This window comes from Pantherophis guttatus, chromosome 12, assembly GCF_059756535.1.
Source record: "Pantherophis guttatus breed Tessera chromosome 12, ASM5975653v1, whole genome shotgun sequence".
NCBI lineage: Eukaryota > Metazoa > Chordata > Lepidosauria > Squamata > Colubridae > Pantherophis > Pantherophis guttatus.
Window position 1 is genome coordinate 253,206 of NC_142074.1, and position 22,168 is coordinate 275,373.

The 22,168-nt window shown below is 43.6% G+C and overlaps 1 protein-coding gene across 4 annotated transcripts in view; it reads left to right on the top strand.

Moving 5' to 3' along the window:
- The window catches only part of LOC117676039 (rho GTPase-activating protein 20-like), a 72,334-nt gene that overhangs the window by 22,176 nt on the left and 27,990 nt on the right, over positions 1-22,168 (top strand). For 3 of the 4 annotated variants that reach the window (XM_034435172.3, XM_087877427.1, XM_087877428.1), the window contains exon 2: positions 14,690-14,772. In XM_034435172.3, coding sequence (XP_034291063.2) covers positions 14,693-14,772 — 80 coding nt within the window. In that variant the 5' untranslated portion in view covers positions 14,690-14,692. Of the gene's footprint in view, positions 1-14,689; positions 14,773-22,168 lie in introns of those variants that run through there. The other variant, XM_087877429.1, reaches the window with a different exon arrangement.

Here is a 22,168-nt window from a genome sequence, read left to right on the forward strand (position 1 = left end):
TCCCCGCTGCACATTGCAGGGGAACTGGCCGCCACCTGAAGCGCGACTCTTGAGGTTTGCATTTTGGAATCCGGGCAGCGATGGCTGGAAAGGAGGAACATTTCCCTTTAGGGGCTCCCATTCAGCTCGGCTTGGCTCCTGGGCGCAGAGAGGGTTAGGCAGCGGCAGCGGCGGCTCCTCACATTGCTGGGGAGTGAAGTCAGCGCGGCCAGAGGGGTGACTAGCCGCAAATCGTGGCACCCACCTTGTTCCCCAAAGCTGCTGGGCAGATTCCCCCCCCCACTGTCCCGAAGAGGGAGGGTTGTTCCTCAGGCTGTGCTCTGTCCCTCCCCCCAGAGCATGCTAGGGGTCTCTTTGGGGGAAAGCGAGTAGTCCCTGCACCTCTCGCTTGCAGGAGGAAGAGGAGGGCAGCGCCACCTTAAATGCTGGTAGGCAGAGGTAAAATACTTTTTTCCTTGTTTTCCTCCCCCAAAATCAAGGTGCGTCTTATACACCGAAAATACGGTAATTAAGATTCTTTTTTGTCTATTAGTTTTCATTGCTGTTGACTAACATAGCCAAACCTTGGAAACAGGAAAACAGAAACGTATTAAATCAAGTACCAAATGGCTCAGTTGTTGGCAGACAAGTTCCTGGTCCTCTTTTTTGAGAACATTTAAAATAACCTGAAAACTCGCCTTTGCTTGGAAGGAAACAAGAAAACTTTTTCCAACACAGAATGTCCAGAATGTACATCATTTAGTACTTTCAGATCCTGTATATTTTCAGAAATATTTGGAATTGTTGTCTCATCAGAAAAGTAAAAATAAAAATATCCGCTGAATTCAAATCACAAAGGTTTGCCAGCCTAGAGAGTAGCCTGCGCCTGCTTCGTTGGTCGTTAGGTGTTTCTCTTCTTGAACAAAAGAGCCTTGGTAGTACAGTGGTTTAAGGCACCCTGTTATTAAGCTGGTTATTAAGACCAGCTGCCTGCAATTACTGCAGGTTCGAATCTCGCCAAGGCTCAAGGTTGACTCAGCCTTCCATCCTTTCTAAGGTAGGTTAAATGAGGACCCAGTTTGTGGGGGCAATAAGCTGACTTTGTATAAATATACAAAAGGATGAAGGCTATTGCTTAACGCATTGTAAGCCACCCTGAGTCTCCAGAGAAGGGCGGCATATAAATCAAATTAAAAAAAAACAAACATGTCAGCAATAACAAAGTGTGGCAACAAACGAGAACTATCCCAAGACCTGAGAACAGTGGTCAGCCCTGTCCTACGAGGAGCACCCCCCACCCTTGCCCCCCTCACTTTCCACTTTAACACAGGTGGCAAGTGCCCACAAATGCAGGCATGAAGATTGCCCAGTTGGACTCGGAGGCTGCATTGATCGTGCACGATGGCGTTTGTCGATCTGAAAGGTAGACCCTGAATCTGCAGGAATAACGTTAGGAAGGTGTAGAGAGTAGCTCTGATAAACATTTCGACTCCTTTTTTTTTCCCATTTGAAACTGGATTTCTACCACAACCTCAGTTCTCCCTTCTATCTGCTTCTGTTAAGTTCATTTAACATATCTAATAGTCCAAGGAGAAGCCAAGGCCTGAATGCTCCATGGGAAATATAATAATAAAGATGCCATTTTCAAAAGGGTCACTTAGACCAGAGAAAGGAATCTGAGGAGACCCTGGAAGGGCCCGGTTTTTGTGGTGGTGGGATTTCTAATAGCATCCTCTTGCAAGAAACCAGCCTGGAGATAGACAGTAAGGGAAAACATAATTAGGAATATAATTTTCCTATGGTTTTTAATTGTTTTTCTGTTTCCGAAACAACAAAAACAGAGGAAACAGATAATTCCCAAAATGTTCTTTTTAAATAATCCATAGGACAATTAAGAAAAATGTTTACATATTGTTGCCCAGTATGGCCTCCCCAAGATAATTCCAAAACTGCCAAGCGTTGGTTTTTGTGTAAGACTTTTTAAAATAATCCCTGTTTATTTCACTGACTTCTAATGCACAAGCACGTTATCGGCACAAGCCGATAATGTAAAAATATTTAACACCACAGACAATGCTGCTACCCTTCACATTGGCAAAAAGAACCAGAACACAAAATACAAGCTTAGTTGACACGACCTTGTAGATGACCTTCACTCTGCCAAGGACCTTGGAGTACTCATATCTAATGATCTAAGTGCCAGAGCCCACTGTAACAACATCGCCAAAAAGGCATTAAGAGTTGTAAACCTAATCTTGCGTAGCTTCTTCTCTGGTAATATTACACTACTAACCAGAGCATACAAAGCATTTGCTAGACCAATTCTCGAATACAGCTCATCTGTCTGGAACCCACACTGCATATCGGACATTAATACAATTGAGCGCGTCCAGAAATATTTCACAAGAAGAGTCCTCCACTCCTCTGCTCGCAACAAAATACCTTATGTCACCAGACTTGAAATTCTGGGCCTAGAAAATTTAGAACTACGCCGCCTTCGGTATGACGTAGCAGACTAAAGTGGCGTAGCAAACTAAAGTGCTGTTAAGTAGCACCAGCTGCCTGCAATTACTGCAAGTTCAAATCTCACCAGGCTCAAGGTTGACTCAGCCCTCCATCCTTTCGAGGTAGGTAAAATGAGGACCCGGATTGTGGGGGCAATAAGCTGACTTTGTATAAAAAAGAACACCGCTTTGGGGGGGGGGGGCAAAAGCCCTACTAAGCAGGTATATACAAAAGTATGAAGGCTATTGCTTAATGCATTGTAAGCCGCCCTGAGTCTCCGGAAAAGGGCAGCATATAAATCGAACCAATAAATAAATAAATGACCTAAGCATAGCTCATAAAATCATCTGCTACAATGTCTATTTCAGCTTCAACCACAACAATACACGGGCACACAATAGATACAAACTCAAAGTGAACCGCTCCAAACTCGATTGCAGAAAATATGACTTCAGCAACAGGGTGGTCAATGCCTGGAATGCACGTCCTGACTCTGTGGTTTCATCCCCAAACCCCCCAAATTTTAACCTAAGACTGCCTACTGTCAACCTCACCTCAATTCCTAAGAGGTCTGTAAGGGGCGTGCATAAGAGCACCAGTGTGCCTACCGTCCCTGTCCTAATGTTTCCACTATTTGTATCTATTTTATGTATCCAATCCATGTTTGATAAATTAAGGGGATGCTGGAAAAAAAAAACCTAAAGCAAAGCCCGAAAGCAACTATTGGAGGCTGTATGGGGGCTTTTAAACAGCCTTGACCCTTGCCTGTGGTGGGGAAGAGAGGCCAACTGAGCTCCATCAATATACAAAGCATCACTGATGAATAAAGCAAATTTGAAGGAGATCCTCTTCCAGTGTCTTTGGCTGGTGATTCTGAGATTCCCTTAGTTGTGGGGATGGAGGAGGTAGAGCTGCATTGGGTCACACATTCTCAGATCATGTTGAAATATCTTTGGTTTCTCTCACTTCCCAATCTGATAAAGGACCGTAGGGTTAGGGATATATTCTCTTGGAATTCGATAGAAATGTAGAAAGCTAGAGACATATTCTCTCTCTTTCTCTTCCTTCCTTCCTTCCTTCCTTCCTTCCTTCCTTCCTTCCTTCCTTTCTCTCTCTCCCTCCCTCCCTCCCTCCCTCCCACTCGCGTGAGCACACACACACACACACACACACACACACACACACACACACACAGACTCCCTACCCCATCACTAAATAAGTTCAAGAATACTCCATTCCACCTCCAAAAATTTCACCAACATTCTTCTCTGCTTTGATGGAAATTTCAAAAGCAAATAAATTATTTCATCTAATCGAATAGACTAGACTAGAAGAAAAACATCCGGAGCACAACTTGTGATGGAGTGGGCCAGATGTCAAATCAATCCTTCAAGCACAAAGTAGATCACCCTGCTAGAGATCCTGCAAAGGATCCTTCAAATGAATCAAAGATGTGGATGACCCTTTGGGGAAAAAAGGAAAAGTCTTGATCTGCATGCAAGAACCAAGCCTTGACTGGGTGCTCTTCCATATTTTCAAGAGCACTGAGCCAGGATTAACCCTTGTGGCACCTGCATCATCTGTCTTCTTCTTTTTCCTTTTCATGGTCCAGGAACAGCAATGATCTGGTAAACTGAAATCAATATCCCGAATTCTCATCTGTCTCATCATCTGAAATTAACTCTGGAGAGGGGTTCCCACAGGGAATCACCTTTTGGACATCTTTTACATTATTGCATGTGAACACTGCCGGCAGACAAGATGTAGAGAAACCATAGGATCTCAAACACAGATGTCTTCATTTCTGGCAGCAAAAAGAAATAATCTTGTGGCATCTTAAAGTCTAGCACACTTACTGTCACATCAGCTTCTTCATCCAAAGCATGCCACGGAATGCCACAATGTTTCTCCCAGGGCTGCTCCTTCTGAATGGCCACCTCACTGCCAGCATCCAGAGTGGTGACATGATTGACCATGGTTGCCATCTTGCCATACCAGTCCAGGCATCCTCCAGCTTTGGTGATTCTCCACAAGCCCAGAGTCCCTCCCTTGAGGGTACGAATGGGGTCCTTGCCACAGGGATGAAATTTTGGACCGCTTACTACCCCCTCCCCCCGATCTTGCTCCCAGGGTATTAATGAGTGTCCCCGGAGCCCCGTGACTGCAGGAGGCTTTGGTACATACAAAACATGATCCTAATCTCAGTTAGAATCACTGAATCCTAATTCTGGGCAAGCTCATGGGAAAAGTAACAAAAAGCAGATTTGCACTTGACGTCTGTTTTACTCCATCGTGCCAGACAGAAACCGTCCCTGGTGCAGAGAGGGGCAGGTGAGTTGGGGTGTTTTGCGCTTTGTCTTCAGTTAATGGTCTGGATAATAACACTGGAGCCTCTGCCAAGCTCGTGGCCAAGCAGGAATCCTGGCCCCTTTGCTGAGCCAAGCTGATAGTGTCAGGCCATACATGGGTTTGAAATGCGGCTCTCGGACTCTCAGGTTTCGCTATGCCAAGAAACACAATGCTGAAACTGGCAGCTTTGGGATGACTAATGCACAAACACAGTGCAGTGTTGCAAGTTTTCAAGCACTTTCTGAGTGTGTTTGAGTAAACGTGGATCTGTCACCAAGGCAACAGGACACAGCAAGAGGACCTGCAACCCCCTACCCCATCCCACGCCCGTGAGAAGATCTGGGAATGTGAATCGAGAGAACATCCTGCAGAGCAGTGGTTCCACTCCTGATTCAGCCATGGCGATTATGAAACGAGGGGACCCAATCAATGGAGACTCCTTATCCGGCCTGCAGGATTTCTTCCTCTCGCTGGCCCAAAAGCCCAGGACATTGTTCACAGGCAAACATTGTCTAGGTGGATAGCAAATATTTCTAAGCAATGTTCTGCACTAGAATTCAGGGTGTTAATTTATAGTGTTTACCTCGGCAGATCCTCCCCTGCCAACGAGAAGCTCAAAAAACAAGTCCCAAATAGGCAAAGATGGAACATGAGCCTGTCTAGGACTTTCCTATCTAATTGTACCCATGAGATGTCATTTACAGCTCAGTCCTACCACTGAAGTAGTGCTGAAAATAAAGCATGCTGATAACTGAAGTCTTGGCACATTGCAGGAATGTTTGATCTGCCTGTTTCAGCTTATGGGCCTTTGGTGCTTGCTCTAACCAGCTCTCTTCTCTTCTAAAACTTCTAAAGAAAAATGCTCAGGACTGGAAAACAAGCAGGAATTGCTCCCGCAATGAGCATTGGGTTCTAAAACTTTCAAACATTTGGAAATATGAGCCAGCAGTGTGCAGCAGTTGCCAAAAAAGCCAACACGGTTCTAGGCTGCATAAACAGAGGGATAGAATCAAGATCACGTAAAGTGTTAATACCACTTTATAATGCCTTGGTAAGGCCACACTTGGAATACTGCATCCAGTTTTGGTTGCCCTGATGTAAAAAAGATGTTGAGACTCTAGAAAGAGTGCAGAGAACAGCAACAAAGATGATTAGGGGACTGGAGGCTAAAACATAGGAAGAACCGTTGCAGGAACTGGGTATGTCTATTCAGGGTTTGGCAACCTTAAACACTCAAAGAGCCACAAAGATCTTAACCGGAAACCTCTCCTTCAATTCTGAAGCCGACTGGAAGTCCAGTTCCCCCACCATAGAATCTCCTCCTAGCATGGCATCCTTTTTCCTCTACCTGTCCTAACTGAAAGCCCTATCAATTGTGGAGCCGATCGGCGACAGGGAGCCACACCAGAGGGATGAAAGAGCCACATGCGGCTCCAGAGCTTCAGGTTGCTGTCCCCTGGTCTAGTTTAATGAAAAGAAGGACTAGGGGAGACATGATAGCAGTCTTCCGATATCTCAGGGGCTGCCCCAAAGAAGAGGGAGTCAAGCTATTCTCCAAAGCACCTGAGGGCAGGACAAGAAGCCATGGGTGGAAACTAATCAAGGAGAGAAGCAACTTAGAACTAAGGAGACATTTCCTGACAGTTAGAACAATTAATCAGTGGAACAACTTGCCTCCAGAAGTTGTGAATGCTCCAACATTGGAGGCTTTTAAGAAGAGACTGGACAGCCACTTGCTGTTTTCTGTGGGAAACGGGTCCAAATGGCTCTTTGAGTGTTTAAGGTTGCAGACCCCTGCTAGCCAATGGAATTTCTGTTACATTTTTGCATTTTCTATGTATTTTGCTCATTTAAACAGTTTTTAAAGTCCTCAAGAATAATTAAATTTTAAAATCATGGACTTATTTGCGTACAAAAACATGTTGGATCACTTTATCAAATATTTAGCAGGCTTCATCTTGCCATCCTGAGCATTGTGATTGCATATCTTATCTAATTTCTTAAAAACACATGAGACACACAATATTTGCTAAAATTGCATTCTTATTGCATTCCAGTACAGTGGACTAAAGCACTGTTATTAACATCTGCTGCTTGCAATTACTGCAAGTTCAAATCTCACCAGGCTCAAGGTTGACTCAGCCTTCCATCCTTTCAAAGGTAGGTGAAATGAGGACCCAGATTGTGGGGGCAATAAGCTGACTTTGTATAAATATACAAAAGTATGAAGGCTATTGCTTAACACATCGTAAGCCGCCCTGAGTCTCCGGAGAAGGGCGGCATATAAATTAAAGCAAAAAAATAAAATAAAATTGCATGGATCTTCAGGGGGAGGCAGGAGACTTCAGGTGTGTCCCACCAGTCAAGCTGGGGCAGCTTCTGAATTAGTGTGCAATGGATTAAGCTGTTTCCCAAACCCTCAAATTAAGATCTAAAACTAAATGCAGAAGCCTTCCTTCTGATCTCTCCTTGTGATCTGCAACGTTTCTTGGTAATAAACGGGAGGTTCTCTTGAAAGATCTGGAATTATTCTATGAAGACAGACAACTTGAGATTTACTGGTCGTAGCTATAAAGAGTTGGTGTAGCGAGGAAACAAAAGGGCACACATTCACCACTGGAAGTCATCTGCCAGGGTGGAACCAGTTGTCCAGGTTGTCATCTTGTTCTCTATTGCCCCAAAGACAGGATTAGAACCAAGGAGTTGAAACTGCTGGGAAATAGCTTTGAATTACATATTAGAAGACACTTCATGCAGGTAAGAGCTGCCAACCAGCGGGAGAGTCTGCCTCCTGATGTGGCCTGCTCTAGCGACTAAGGAAGACGGTCTTAACTTATCTTAAATCCACAAAAGGCAGATTGTGTTTGTAAGCAGCACATAGAGATACCTCCCTAATTCACAAGTGTGTAAGAATGGAGAGGAGCTACAGCACGATCATAATTGCAAAATTATGTCCTTCTATCCAATCTCAACAGAAGTAGTTTAGCCTTCGTATGGAGTTGATTTCTTGGTCTGGTCTACCTACCAGGGATGGCATCTGCTATCCTTCACTTAAGATCTTCAAAAACGGTTGGGTAGCTATCTATTCAAAATATTCTAGCGGATCATATACTGAGCAGGTGGTTGGGCTAGATGATAGCTGAGGTTAGAATATTAGAATCAGAACAGAGCTGAGGCACAAAACTATAAAACTATTGTAATTTAATGGGTTGGCAGGAGTTGTACGTTACGGATGGTTCTAAAGGGTGGAAGAATAGGGATCAAAGGCAGCTCCCAGGGAGTTTCTTCCAGGCTTTTGAGAGCAAGGTGAGAAAAGGACCTCCTGAGTTTTCTTGGGGGCCTAGTTGTGCCTGGCAAAGGAGTTCTTACAATTGTTGTTCTCACTCAGCATTTGTGGGATCCATTTCCAGCTAATGAGCAAAGTAAACTTCCCGCAAACCAATGCAGGGCAGCAGATTGTGCATGAAGCTTACCAAGAGTTGCTTCTCTGGTGGTTCACATAAAGGCTACAGCTCCTTTATGGTGGTGGGGGAGGGGAGCATGCATATTGCCCCTTCTCCACACCCAGCCTTTGTCAGACCTCTCCCAACTTGGGCATTCAGGAAAGAAAGACCCACGACTCCGTTTGTAGTGGAAGGTCTCCTTTTACTGAAGCCAAATGCTTACAGCATAGCAAAGCCAGATCTGAAGATAGTCCTCGCTTAGTCCCGATAAATTTCCTTTCTCCCAAGCCCCCCACCCTTGGTCATCTTTGTGATGTCCAGTAAAGTTCAAATTAGATGTTTTGGTAACAGTTCCACATTTTGGCGCCTCTTTGGACAGATGTTCCGCATTCCATTCCCAGGCTTGTGTCCTTGGATCTCTCAAGCTCTGTTCCAGGCTGGCACCTCTGGTTCTTCTCATCCTGTCATTTCCCCCCCCCCACCCCCCACCCCGATCCCCTTGCTCCTCCCCCCACTTTTATGGCAGGATGCCATTGAAGCAAAACAGGGCTGAAGTGATGCAATGGCAGACCTAACAGCCTTCCAGTTTCAGAGGGTCAGCGGTTTGGATCCAAACCAAGCCATGCTGACTGGAATCACTGCAGTGGAGCTTCAGTTTGTGATGACTTGTCCCACTCATCCCAGCATGACTTTTTAAATATAGAAAAGTTAGGATGTGGGTCAGAGATAGAAAGTCTGCATATACTGGGGTTCATGCACATTAGCTTCTGTACAGGGACCTCATATATACCCATGCTTACAGTGGGAGTTGCTTGGGTAAGGTGCCCAGCAGGTCAGTTTCTGGCCTCATCATCCATGCCTGATCCATCTAGAGGCCAGGCTCAACTCTAAAAGTTAGGAAATAAAACACATCCTCCCTTCTTCCAGAAATAAATATGTCAGATCTTCCTTGGACACTGCTTCAGTCCCCTTGCTCCTCTGTTCCCAACCATGAGCTATTCCTTGCTCAAGCCATGCAGTGTTTTCCTAAATAGTAAGAGGTCAGAGGAGCTGCTAAGAGAAGTGCCCCAGTGGCAAGAAGGTCTGCACAGGAAAACAAACCCTCATTGGGGAGCAGAAGTTGGATCTCCAACAAAGGCTCCAGGCCATGCCTAGAATGAAACTAAGAAGCATCTACTTGGGCTTGTAAGTGATCGTACTCGAGCAAAGTCACTGCGAAGACTTTCTGCAGTACAGGCCAACAGCTGCTAAAGCTATCAGATGAACGGAAAAGTTTGACATTATTGAATCAAAGATGTCAACTCAAGGTCAACTCAGCTCAGGGTAGTGAAAGCTATACCAGATCTAACATTTTATGCACCTCTCCTGTCCAATCAAAGTCACATTCAAAATATGGACCGGTCCTACTTCTTCATTCCCGGAAGGCTTTTTCACAATAGCTGCTTCCATGGGGGCACCATCCTGGCTCTTCTGCTCTGAGGAAATGCTAGTTGGCCATTCACCCTCCGTGCTGACCAGCGTTTTTCTCTTGCGAGGTTCTGTGGGATGATTTTCTTCTTCATTGCTCTTCACTGAGTGATGCATCACCTTAAAATGCTTTTCATGATTGTTTTAGGGCACTGTTTCTTTTGTTTCTTTGGCCCTCACTGCTTACAGATTTTAAAACAGCACAGCTGCAAACATTGACATATAACCTGCTATTTAAAAATGATGTTCCCAATACAGGGAATAACAGGATTTTAAGTGAGGTCACTTTTAACAGAATAACAGAGTTGGAACAGAGCTTGGGATTCAGATTCTAGGCAGCCCCCTGCTCAAGCAGGAGACCCTCTGCCAACCCAGACAAGTGCCTGTCCAGTCTCTTCTTAGCACCTCCAGTGTAGGAGGGCCCACTGCTTCTGGAGGGAACGCATTCCCTTGGTTAATTGTTCTCACTGTCAAGAAATTTCTCTTTAGTTCCAGGTTGCTTCTCTCCTTGATTAGTTTTAAGTAGGCATAGTCACCTATTTGATTAGTAAGTCTAATAATTCCGATTGTAGGGCAGTTGTAGTTGTGCATTTCAATCTGTGCACAGGGGAGACTGAGTCCCATTTTTTTTTAAAAAAATAATTTTTATTGTTGAAATTTTTAACAACAAAACAACCATAGATATACAAATATGATAAATAAAGAATAAAGAAAAATAGTAAATAGTGAAAAAAGAAAATAAAACAGAAATAGAAAAGAAAAAGAAAATTTAAAAAGAAGTGACTCGCAATCTTCTTAATAGTGGTGGTAGATATATTTATATTTTGCCTTCTCTCTCATTTTTTCCATATGTTACCTTTCTAATCTTCAAATTCATATATCACAAATTCATTTTTCTCTTTTTTCAGCAAAAAGTCCATAAAGGATTTCCAATAACTGGAAAGTTATAGGAAGTTAGAAACAATTGTTGAGCTTTTGCTAATCAAACCAGATAATGTTGCCATCTCCGCTACTGCTGTCATCTTCCCCAACCCTTCCTCCATTGTGGGCATTTCGGCATCTTTCCATTTTTTTGTGCATATAATAGTCTTGCAGCAATAATAGCAATAGCACTTAGACTTATATACCGCTTCACAGAGCTTTACAGCCCTCTCTAAGCGGTTTACAGAGTCAGCATATTTCCCTCAACAATCTGGATCCTCATTTTACCCACCTCGGAAGGATGGAAGCCTGAATCAACCTTGATTTTACACAATTTCCTGTTAAAATAGGTCTATCTTTTTCACCAACCTTTCCTCCATTGTGACTAGTTCAGCGCTGTTCTATTTTTGGGCATATAATGGTCTTGCAGTAATAGCTATTTATGAAAATAATTGTCCAGGCTCTTCTGTCCATTAATCCCAGCAAGAAAAGTTCTGGTTTCAGTTGGATGTTGAACTTTAAAATTCTTTGTATGAAAAATTCTAGTTTTTTCACAAGTCTACCAGGCATGATAAAATGACGCTTCTTGCGGCCATATTAAACCTGGAATACCTTTATATATTTTAGACAATTTTTCTGAAGTCATATACCAATAATACATCGTTTTATAAAAATTCTTAACATAATGTAAATTTCAGTGCTTTTAACTACATATTTTCCTTCTGTTCCATTTGAATTTTGTCCAAAGTTCTTAGCCCATTTTATCCTCCAGTCAGACATTTGTTTTGTTTCAAAAGGTTACACATTTTACCAATTACATGTTCATCATTTGTATATAGTTGAACATGAAATTCTTCGTCTGTTGCTTAATTCGAAGGATCCTATTATCTATCTTAAATCTTTCTCTTAATTGTGCATATGAAAACCATTGAAAACTGTTTTTTAAATTCCTTTGCAGCTAGTTGCTCTTGATTTTATCTTTCATTCTCCATGTTCCTATTCTAACAACTCTCAATAAGTTAACTATTTCTCTTTATCTGCCGTTTCTTTCCTATAAAATCCTTCTTATGCTGAGGCACACGAGGCATTTTTGAGCACCGTTTATATCTATGCCACTGGAGTCCCATGCTGATCAGCTGATGCACTCACTGTGCCCTGCTCGAAGCATTGCCCTCCACCTTCCTGTGGCTACAATTGCAAGAGGAATTCTTGTTGAGGCGTATTAGCCAGGCGGGCACTTTGGTTTGCCACAGGGAATGGCATTCTGGGGGTTGCCTGGAGGGATCTGCTTGGCTCCTTGAAAGGATGCCTTGGTACTCTGCCCCCCTCCTCAGTTCCTGCTCCCCCTCCACGTAATTGAGATGATTTGAGATGAAGAAAGACATTTAAATGCTAAAGTGTCATGTCAGGATTTGTGCCATGAATTAGTCACATTTAAACATTTTTTTCCTGGGTTTTCAGGGAGGGGAGAAGGTTCTGGCCTTTTTATGTGAAATTGGGGACAGGATGAGGTTGTAGCTGAATGCTCATTGGCTGGAAAGGTTTGGCCAGGAAAGGGGCTTTGGGACCAAAGACTGTCAGTTCTTTGCAACTTCCCTACACAGAAATGCCTGCAGCCTTGAAGTGAGAAGGGCCATGCGAGACATCAGGCTTTTCTGTGCTGAAACAGGAATATTTGGGACAGAGAATGGAATTGCCCTTGGCTTAGTCAGCTCACATATCAAGGCAGGTAAAATGAACTGCTAAATTGCACAACTGGATAGAAAATTTGGGTTTTTTTCCCAGCTTGTTGTATGTGTTTTATTACCATAGCACAATTTGAAAATAGAGAAAATGAGAGGATTTTTTAAAGTGCCCTCCATGCAGAAATAAAAGATGTAACTTAACAAAATGTGTATCCTTCTGTCTGGGAATGTAAACACGCAGTTTTTCAGTGTGGTCTACTAATTAAATCACTGAATGTGGTAATTGAGGAATCAGCTTTCCAGAAAGCAATTAAGGAAAGCTGAGAACTTGTAAATCAGGGGGAAGCATCACTGATGCCAACCCAAAATTACTCTGCAAGTGGAAATGTCAAGTAAGAAAGAAAAAGAAGTGCCCCCCCCCACATACACACCCCGGTCCAGGCCTGCAAACCATTGGCCCAGCTGTTTGCTCTTTTCCTTTCTTCTTTCCTTTCTGCACCCACTGAAATGAGTGCAGAAGCGACATGGGAATAGCAGAAGAGAATGGATATTTTTACACCAGGCTGAATGAAGGGCCCTTAATTAATGGTGGGGAGCCATGAGCCACACAGCCTCCTACGTGCAGCTGCTCACCCAGAGGGTTACCTGGAATCCCTTATCCGGGAGCCAAAGATTCTCTTCGTTCCATCAGATCTTCCTCACACCCAAGGTCTTGCTAGCACCAGACAAAACGATCACAGGTTCTGAGTGCCACAGCCTAAATTCAAGTTGTAGCTCTCCTTGGCCCATCCTGGAGCCCTGCTGGATTCTGGCCTGGCTCGTCATGGCAATGATGTTCCCAACTCCCCACCCCATTTTCCCAAAGCGAGCCTTCATCCCCTGTCTCTGGCCAGCTGCACTCAACGTGTCGTCCTTAATGGAACCACATCTACATGGAGGGAGGTAAGCAGCAGTGAACCCCAAGGTTCTGTTTTGGGCCCAGTGCTCTTCAACTTCCTCATCAATGATTTAGATGAGGGCATAAAGGAGAATTCATCAAATTTGCAGACGACACCAAGCTGGCAGGAATTGCCAACACCCCAGAACATAAGCTCAAGATTCAGATGAATCAAGTCTTCAAGTCTTTGAACACTGGGTCCTATCTAACAAAATGAAATTCAATGTAGGGAAAAGTAAGGTTTACATTTAGCCAAGAAAACCAAATGTATAGGAATAGATTTGGTAAAACTTGGCTCAATAGCAGTAACTGTGAGAGGGATCTTGGAGTCGTAGGGGACAATCACTTAAATATGAGCCAACAGTATGCAGGACAAGAAGCAATGGATGGAAGTTAATCAAGGAGAGAAGAAACTGAGAACCAAGGAGAAATTTACTGACAGTGAGAACAATTAACATGTGGTTTTCAAAAATTGTAGGTACTCCAACACTGGAGGATTTTAAGAAGAGATTGGACATACATTTGTCTGAAATGGTACAGAGTTTCCTGCTTGAGCAGGGGTTGGACTAGAAGACCTCCGAAGTCCCTTTTAATTATGTTACTATTTTTCTGTCTGGGTCCTTTCCAAATGCTTCTGCCCATGATTATCTATGTTTTCTAATTCCCCATGGGTGGCATTTTCACTTTAGGTGAGGATGTGGGTTTTCTGCAGAAATTTCTTTCAGCCTCTGGTTTTGTAAGTCAAACCAGGATGCCCTCTTTCTGGGTTGGGCATCGGGACATGAGCTGAGCCACCTACAGACAGGGGAGCTGAAGTTCAGCCAGAGGGCACCAGGATGGGGAAGAGAGATGCCAGTTTGTGCTTTGTTGTTCCAAGAAGACCTATTTGGTCTTCTTCACAGACTTGCTCCTTGGACCCTCTCAAGGACCCTACCGAAGAACAGTGAGATCTGGTTCCCACCAAGCCAGCCCTCATGCAATCTGACCCAGTTCCTTCCCTCAGACTTTCATTGCATACTACCCACTCTTTCTTCACCTGTTTTTGTGTAGCCTTTCTACCCATTGTCCATTGTGGGAATGCAAGTGATGGTTCTTTGGCTTAAACACCTTCCCTGACAGTCACTGCACATAGACAGCTAGCACCTCAAGGAGATCCTGAAGTTGCATCTTCTCTCTAACAACGCAGCATTCTAAGCATTAAATTGATGAATTGGGCCATCCCCTTGTTCTTGGAATTACTCTCTGTCCTATTCTTTTCCTTTTAGTGCAGCTCCACATGCTGGCTGGGGAATTCTGGGAGTTTAAGTCCACATATCTTAAAGTTGCTACGGTTGGGAAACATCGATGTAGCTCATCCTGCACCATGACCGCTGACTCACCCACCCTGTCCTTTTCTCCTACAGAAAATGAAACCCGTCGTTCAAAGGAGACGCTCAACTTCAGCTGCCCTCAGCAAAGCACTTGGCAAATCTAAACATCGGTCCAGGTAAGAGACATGGATGCAAACCCTTTCCTAGAACATGGCTTTATTGTCCCACAACCTAGGGATGGGGGGCGGGGGGGCGGCAGAGCTGCTGGGGGTGACAAGGGAAATGGTGGGTAGAGGTCTGTCATAGGTAGGGATGGGGCTCTTACCTTAATGTTGCAATTGGGATGGTCTGTGACCATACTAAAGATTTATTGATTGCAATTGGGGAGGAAGAGGAGTTTGGAAGGGTGTGTTTTGTCTGTGAACTCTTTCAAGGCTATTTCAGCCAGCCCACCCAAGGGACTGTATAGTCTGTGAGTGTCCTAATGAAAAGGGCAGAAAAGTCTGCTGCCACTTTGGGGGAATAGAAGTCAGGGGCTCCCCAAAGAATATTTGGGGCCATCCTATATAATCCTGGGCTTTCAATAGTGGACCTAGAAAATGATGGGATTATAAACAGGGCCTTGTGATCCATGGTGGCAGTGGGATATCAAGTGATGGTTCCCTCGTGCAATCTTGGGTTTCTCTGCTTTTCTATTTTCTTTTTCATATTTCATTTTAGTGTTGCCTGGAGTGATTTTTGTGAGATGGGCAGCTATATAAATCTGCTAAATAAATAAATAAAAATTTCCCTCCAAACCAGTGGCACATCATCTATATTTTAAATGGGATGGAAATTGAGGGCTGGGGGAATCATTGAGGGGCAATCATTCCTTCCTGCTGTAGCTCTGAGCCAGAGATGGGTCCTCACCTGTGCATCCATACCCTTCTTACCTGCGTGATCATTCAAAGTTCTTTCAAGAAGCTTTGCATCTGGACAAAATCCAAAAAAGGATCAGCAAATTCAGATCATGTTAAGAATTAAATGGGCACCACCAGGAAATCCTTTACTAGGGAAAAAAAAAGCCAACTCCAGAGGAAGGCAGTAGCAGAGCATTTTTATGAGATTGTCAAGAAAAAGAGTCTCCTCTCAACACACTGAAAATTCCCCAGATGGGGAAAAAACCTCTTTCTATCTAGAGAGGTTAAAGTCAATTGGATTGAGATGGGCAGCTATAGCAACTGAATAGACAGACAGTAGATCGATGAAGGAATCACTCACACCTCCTTCTCCTTCTTTTCAGACCCCTGGTATTAACCCACAAAAGTGCCTGCCTTTTAGTAAAGTATTTCTTAAAACTCTTAATGCTCGTGGAAAATTTATGTGCTTCATAACACCGTGATGGAGTGGGCTGCAGCTCACAAAACGTTTGCCTCATAATACAATTTGTTAGTTGGAAAAAGTGCAATTGACTCCTGATTTTGGACCACTGCAGACTAACTCCCCTCCCCTCCTTCAATCAATAACACTGAAGGTGGCCGATATTTTATGGATGTCTCTATGTACTTGGAACCTTCATTCTTATGGATCTTACATTTTACATCAAAGAGATTCAGGGCATTTCATTAAAACAAGGGCAGGTATTTGGCCAAATGAGATCAGTTTAGAAAACAGCTTGTTGACAGCAGGAGAGGACTAAACTTTGGTACTTTCAATTTCCAAGAAAACTGGCAAAATTTTAGAAAAGGGTATATTTTAAAAAGGAGCTACTGAACAAAGTATAGGTCAGGTTTTCCTATTATTTCCAGTTCTCATTAAGAAATAAAAAAACAAATAAGTTGGTTGTGGGGCCTGAGAATAATTAATTCAATTGATTCCGCCAGCAGATTGAACTGCCTTGAGTTCCCTTGTTGCTTTGCAATGGTGGATAATAGCCAGCAAGCATCTGGATTCGTAGAAGTCCATTGAATGGGCCACAGGGACCTTTCCTCCACCAACCTAGTAAAATCCAGGTCAACTTTCAAGTCATGTTGAAAAGAGGACTCATTTTGACAGAATAGAGCCAATGGGAAGGTGCCGTCCAAAGAATCCACCCAGAGAGAGGAAGTAGAAACAAGCTGCCCTTCCTCTTGCGGAGCCCCAGGTCTAAGAGAGTCACAGGCATTTCCTGTCTGGCTCAGAAGGTGCATTGATCCTATTCAAATGACTCCTAGGAGCATGAACCACTTCCACTTCCTCTCCTCGCTGTTTCTGTTGACATCTGAAGTAGCCCCAGAAATTACAGTCCGCACCGTATTTATTACTGTACAATCCTACAAAGGTCACTAGAACAGCTCTGAAGGAAGAGGCGTACCCCCACTGTTTGGGGCGTGCTTCTTCCTCTGAAATTCTTTAGATGTTTCCATGGTGGGTAAAATGTGGTGGAACGTCAAGGTCTGGCTATTTTTCAAACATGCCTTTAGCCATTTTGACATGTGCATTCAAAAGTGGTGGAAACAAGATTCACCCAACATTTCATGTGTGATAATATCCTCCTTTAAAGATTTCTTTTTAAGATGTGACAAGAAATGCAGAATGGAACCGTTATTGTTTAACTTCTCCTCTCACCAATAACAGCAGAACTAAGATCAATGTAAAAACCAAGGATAGCATACGCCACCCAACTGTTGCCCTCTCTTTCTATTGGCTAGCTTTTATCCTAAAATAAAGATGTTGCAGGCATGGGAAATTATCCTTAAAAGTTGCATTCCTTTAGGTCTTAGTTGAGTCCTTAAAACAACTGTTAGGAAAACCTTTTTCCAGGCAGCTTAAGTGAAAATGTTTTTTCTGGAGTCCACAAGGATATACGAAATATGGAACAAAGTTATAATTTTGCTGAATGAAAATATAACCACCCAATTCTGTGGACTAGAAATTTGGCAGAAGTCCTTGGTTGGGACAGCACCATAAACAAATAATGGACAGTGATGTCTACGGCTCTCTGGCTGGACCTGCTTGAAGAGGAGCCAGCGGCTTCAACAATATGCCATCATTGGCTAAGTTAAATAAATTGCCCCCTCCTCTTATGAAATCACCAGGTTTGCCAATTGTGGTGTGGGTGTGTTGGCTGGAATTTTCCCCGGGTTGCCAGAGGGGGAAGGGGAGGGGGGAATTCTGTAGTGAAATTAGAGCAACTTTGATCTCAGTTGTCTATACACACACATACCAGTTCACGTATGGGACAGGTCGTTTCTATGCTGCTTTGAAAGCATGCAGGGCCACTCTGGTCCTACGCTGCCGGCTGGGAGGCTGCATTTCCAGCTCAGCTCCTAGTATTTCCATGGTAGGGCTTTAAAACAGGGAGTTCCAAGCAGGTTTGTGAGCATCAGAAACGATCAAGGCAATTAATAGAAGCCAGCATCGGTTTGTTAAAAACAGATCATGCCATACAAGACGTATTGCCTCCTTTCACAAAGTGACTAAACTAGTGGATTGAGGAGATGCTGTTGATATTATATACTTAGACCTCAGTAAGGCATGTGACAAAATAGACTACAGTGTATTTCTTGATAAGATAGAAATCTGTCGATAAGATAGCATCACAGCCAGATGGATCCGCAACTGGCCGACCAACCACACTCAGCAGGTCCTTCCTCAAGGGAACCACATGCGAGGGATGCGAGCAGTGGGGCATCCCAAGCAGTGGTGGGTTGCCCCTGGTTCGGACCGGTTCTATAGAACCGGTAGTAAAACCAGAGGGAGGCTCCACCCACCGACCCCAACGTCATCAAAACGCTTCTGCGCATGCATAGAAGAGCGTGCGGCCCCCATTGTGAACCGGTAGTAAAGATAATAGAACCCACCCCTGATCCCAAGGGCTCTTCCATGTCTTCATCAATGATCTAGATGAGATGATAGAAGGGAAGCTCATCAAATTTGCAGATGACACCAGGCTGGGGTGATTTGCTAACACTTTGGAAGACAGACTCCACATTCAAAAGGATCTTGACAGACTTGTTGTTCAAGTAACCGCTTTATACTCCACTAGTGAGGCCACCCTTGGAATATTGCATCCAATTCACCATGTAGAAAAAGTGCAGAGAAGAGCAACAAACATGATTAGGGGACTGGCAGCTAAACTGTATGATGAATGGCTAAGGGAACTAGGTGTGCCCAACCTAATGAAGAGAAGAAAGAGTGGTGACATGATAGCCATCTTCCCATATTTGAAAGGCTATCACAGAGAAGAGGGGGTCAACCGATTCTCCAAAACACCAGAGGGCAGGACAAGAAGTAATGGGTAGAAGCTCATTAAAGAGAAATCCAACCTAGAACTAAGGAGAAATTTCTTAATGGTGGAAGCAAATAATCAGTGAAACAGTTTGCCTCCTGAAGTTGTGGGTGCTCCATCACTGGAGGTTTTCAAGGAAAGATTGGAAACCATTTATCCAGGAGGTCCTAGAAGACCTCCAAGATCCCTTCCAATCCTATGATTCTACAATTCTAAGAGAACTCTCTTTCCCATTGACAGGAAGGTTTGCCTTGTTCTGATTCCCAGTAATAGAGCTTAAGGCAACGGTTATTTTTTCCAGCCCAATTACAGCTTGAAATATACGGTATATCCGGGGAACTTTTTCACACTGTGGTCTGTAGGTCTGTAGAAGTGAAGACAAATCCTGTAGTTGCACATGAAGGACTGTGGAAGGCAACGCGAAAGCATTTTTGTCTCCACAATTACTACTTGGGATGCATATTTTGCATTCCTGCAATCTTACAAACCTCTCAAGACAGCAGCCAGCTTTCACTGCCAGAATGTGTAGTCTATTTCAGACGTTACCGCAGCAGTGAGCCATTATGGGGAATTTAGAACCAATCCAAAGTGAAGATTACAATAACACCAATAGCAAAAAAATTTTCACAGGACTCCACCTTAATGTTAATTATGCAGTTCGAATGATTAAAGTATCAGGCAGGGCTGACTCAGTAGAATCATCAAGCAATAAAAATCATTTGGCAAAGAGAAAAGCTGAAATCTTCCCTTTATGTGCCCGATTGTTGGTTCACATCAGGGGTGAAATGCTCCCGGTTCAGACCGGATCGCCCGATCCGCTAGCGATGGAGGCGGGTGGTTCGGAGAATCGGTAGCAAAAATCTGTGCGCCCCCCCCCATGCCCAGCTGAGTCGCACAATCATAGAGGCTTTTTTTTTATTTTTAAAAGCATTTTTTCTACAACCTCTTCGGCCGAAAAAATGCTTTTAAAACTAAGAAAGAAGCCTCTGATGATCGCACAGCTCAGCTGGGATCGTCAGAGGCTTTTAAAAGCATTTTTTTCTAGAAGAAATGTTTTGTAGAAAAAATGCTTTTAAAATCCTCTGACGATCCCAGCTGAGTTGCCTGATCGGCAGAGCCTTTTAAAAGCATTTTTTAACAACCTCTTTGGCCAAAGAGGTTGTAGAAAAAATGGTTTTAAAAGTAAAAAAAAAAAAAAAAGTTGGCCACACCCACCCAGTCACATTACACACACACACACACACACACACACACACACACACACACACACCCCAAGCCACGCCCACAGAACCGGTAGTAACAAATTTTACATTTCACCACTGGTTCACACTTATTTGTGACATTTCTTTGCTAGTTTAATCTTGGATCCCTGGAGGCCTTCTTGGTTTCTTTGAACTTGGCACAAAGATCCCTCAGGCACTGCTGCCTTTTGCATTTCAACTCTACCAATTCATTTTCTGTTTCGACGCAGAATGACCATCACATCATCCAGAGATTTCCCTTCTAGCCACAAAAAGATGATGGATAAATAAAGAACATACACTTATCGTAGCTGTTTCCAAAAATGCCCTCATAAATAATCTTTCCTGACAGTATTTTATTGAAATAAATAATGCTTTAAGCCAAGTTAAAGGCTCAGCTGATGTTCATTTAGAAGCAAACAATCTTTTAGGAGCGCTTTTCGTTCTACGCTTGGCATCCCTGGTTTGGGGAAACAGTTTGCACAGGTTTCAGGCAACTTCAAGAAATTCTTGGATTGCCAATTGTGAAAAAAAAAAGGTGTTTTGCTTTCAGGCTTGCCCCTAATTTCTCAAGCAGGAGACCCAAATCCTTGGCGTTATTTGGAGGCCCTTCGAAGGCTCCAGGAAGCAAAAGGCAAGTGGTGGAGCCCCATGCTTGGTCGCTTTAGGCTTCCCCTCACACCTTCAGGGCAGGCCAAGCCAAGAAACAGGCCCAGTGAGGATCCCACCAATTCTCTCTCTTGTTGGGGGGCATTACAGCACAATCCTGACCACTTATCTGCCTTTCTCTCTCTGCCAGGGGTGAAATGCTCCCGGTTCGGACTGGATCGCCCGATCCGGTAGCGATGGAGGCTGATGGTTCAGAGAACCAGTAACAAAAATCCCTGCCACGCCCCCCCCCCCCCACTGCCGAGCTGAGCTGTGCAATCATCAGAGGCTTTTTTTTTATTTTTAAAAGCATTTTTTCTACAATCTCTTTGGCCGAAAAAATGCTTTAAAAAAAAAAGCCTCTGATGATCGTGCGACTCAGCTGGTATCATCAGAGGCTTTTAAAAGCATTTTTTTACAACTTCTTCAGGAAGAGGTTGTAGAAAAAATGGTTTTAAAAGTAAAAGAAAAAAAGTTGGCCATGCCCACTCAGTCATATTACCACCAAGCCACGCCCACAGAACCGGTAGTAACAAATTTTACATTTCACCACTGCTTCTCAGGGTTGATATTCGGTGTAACTGGGCGCCCATCCTGGCAAAAGCAGAACTGCAATATTTGCCTCCGAACTTCCGTACTGAAGTAGGTAACTGCGGTGGTGATGATGGCCTGCCCTTCTGGCACTGTCCTTTGGCCTCCTCTCCCCTGTTCTGGCCACGCACATCGGCTTCATGGAGTCAAACAGAGGCAGATCTTAGCTGTGGAACTTGATGGAGATTTGACCGAGGGGAGAAAGAGAGACAAGAAGGGGCCAGGAAGGACCAAGCAGATTCAGGCAGCTTTATTTCATGCCATGTACGTACAATATGATGCTTCAACCTCCATACTTCCCAACCAACGAGGCAAATTGGGCTAATCTGAAGATTCCGTGGAAATAGCTCTGATTTGTGGAAAGGATTGGGGGACAGAAAGAGGGAAAGAGGAAAAGAAAATTATGGGTGTCTCACGTGCCATTACCTGGTAGCAAAATGCTAAATGAAAGCAATGCATTTTTCTAGAGACTGAGGACAAATGAAGTAACAGCTGTATTAAATGTCCAATAATTTGAACATAATATTTTAGTTTAATTTTTTAAAGAAATATATATTTTAATTTTAAAATCTCTCTCCAAATTGTTATATATACTGAAGCTCTTTGCCCTGTGAAAATATGTAACTGCTGGCATTATAAAGATTGCAACCTGTATTCCAGAAGGAGACTTTGGTTTTCGTTTTTAATCTGCATGCACACACACACATGCACACACACACACACACACACACACACGTGTCGCTGTGAGTTGGGTAGCCATAGCAGTCTGAATTAGAAGTAGAAATAAGTAAATAAATAAATAGTGGACAACACGGCATCTCTAATTATCTATCCAGAAGAAGC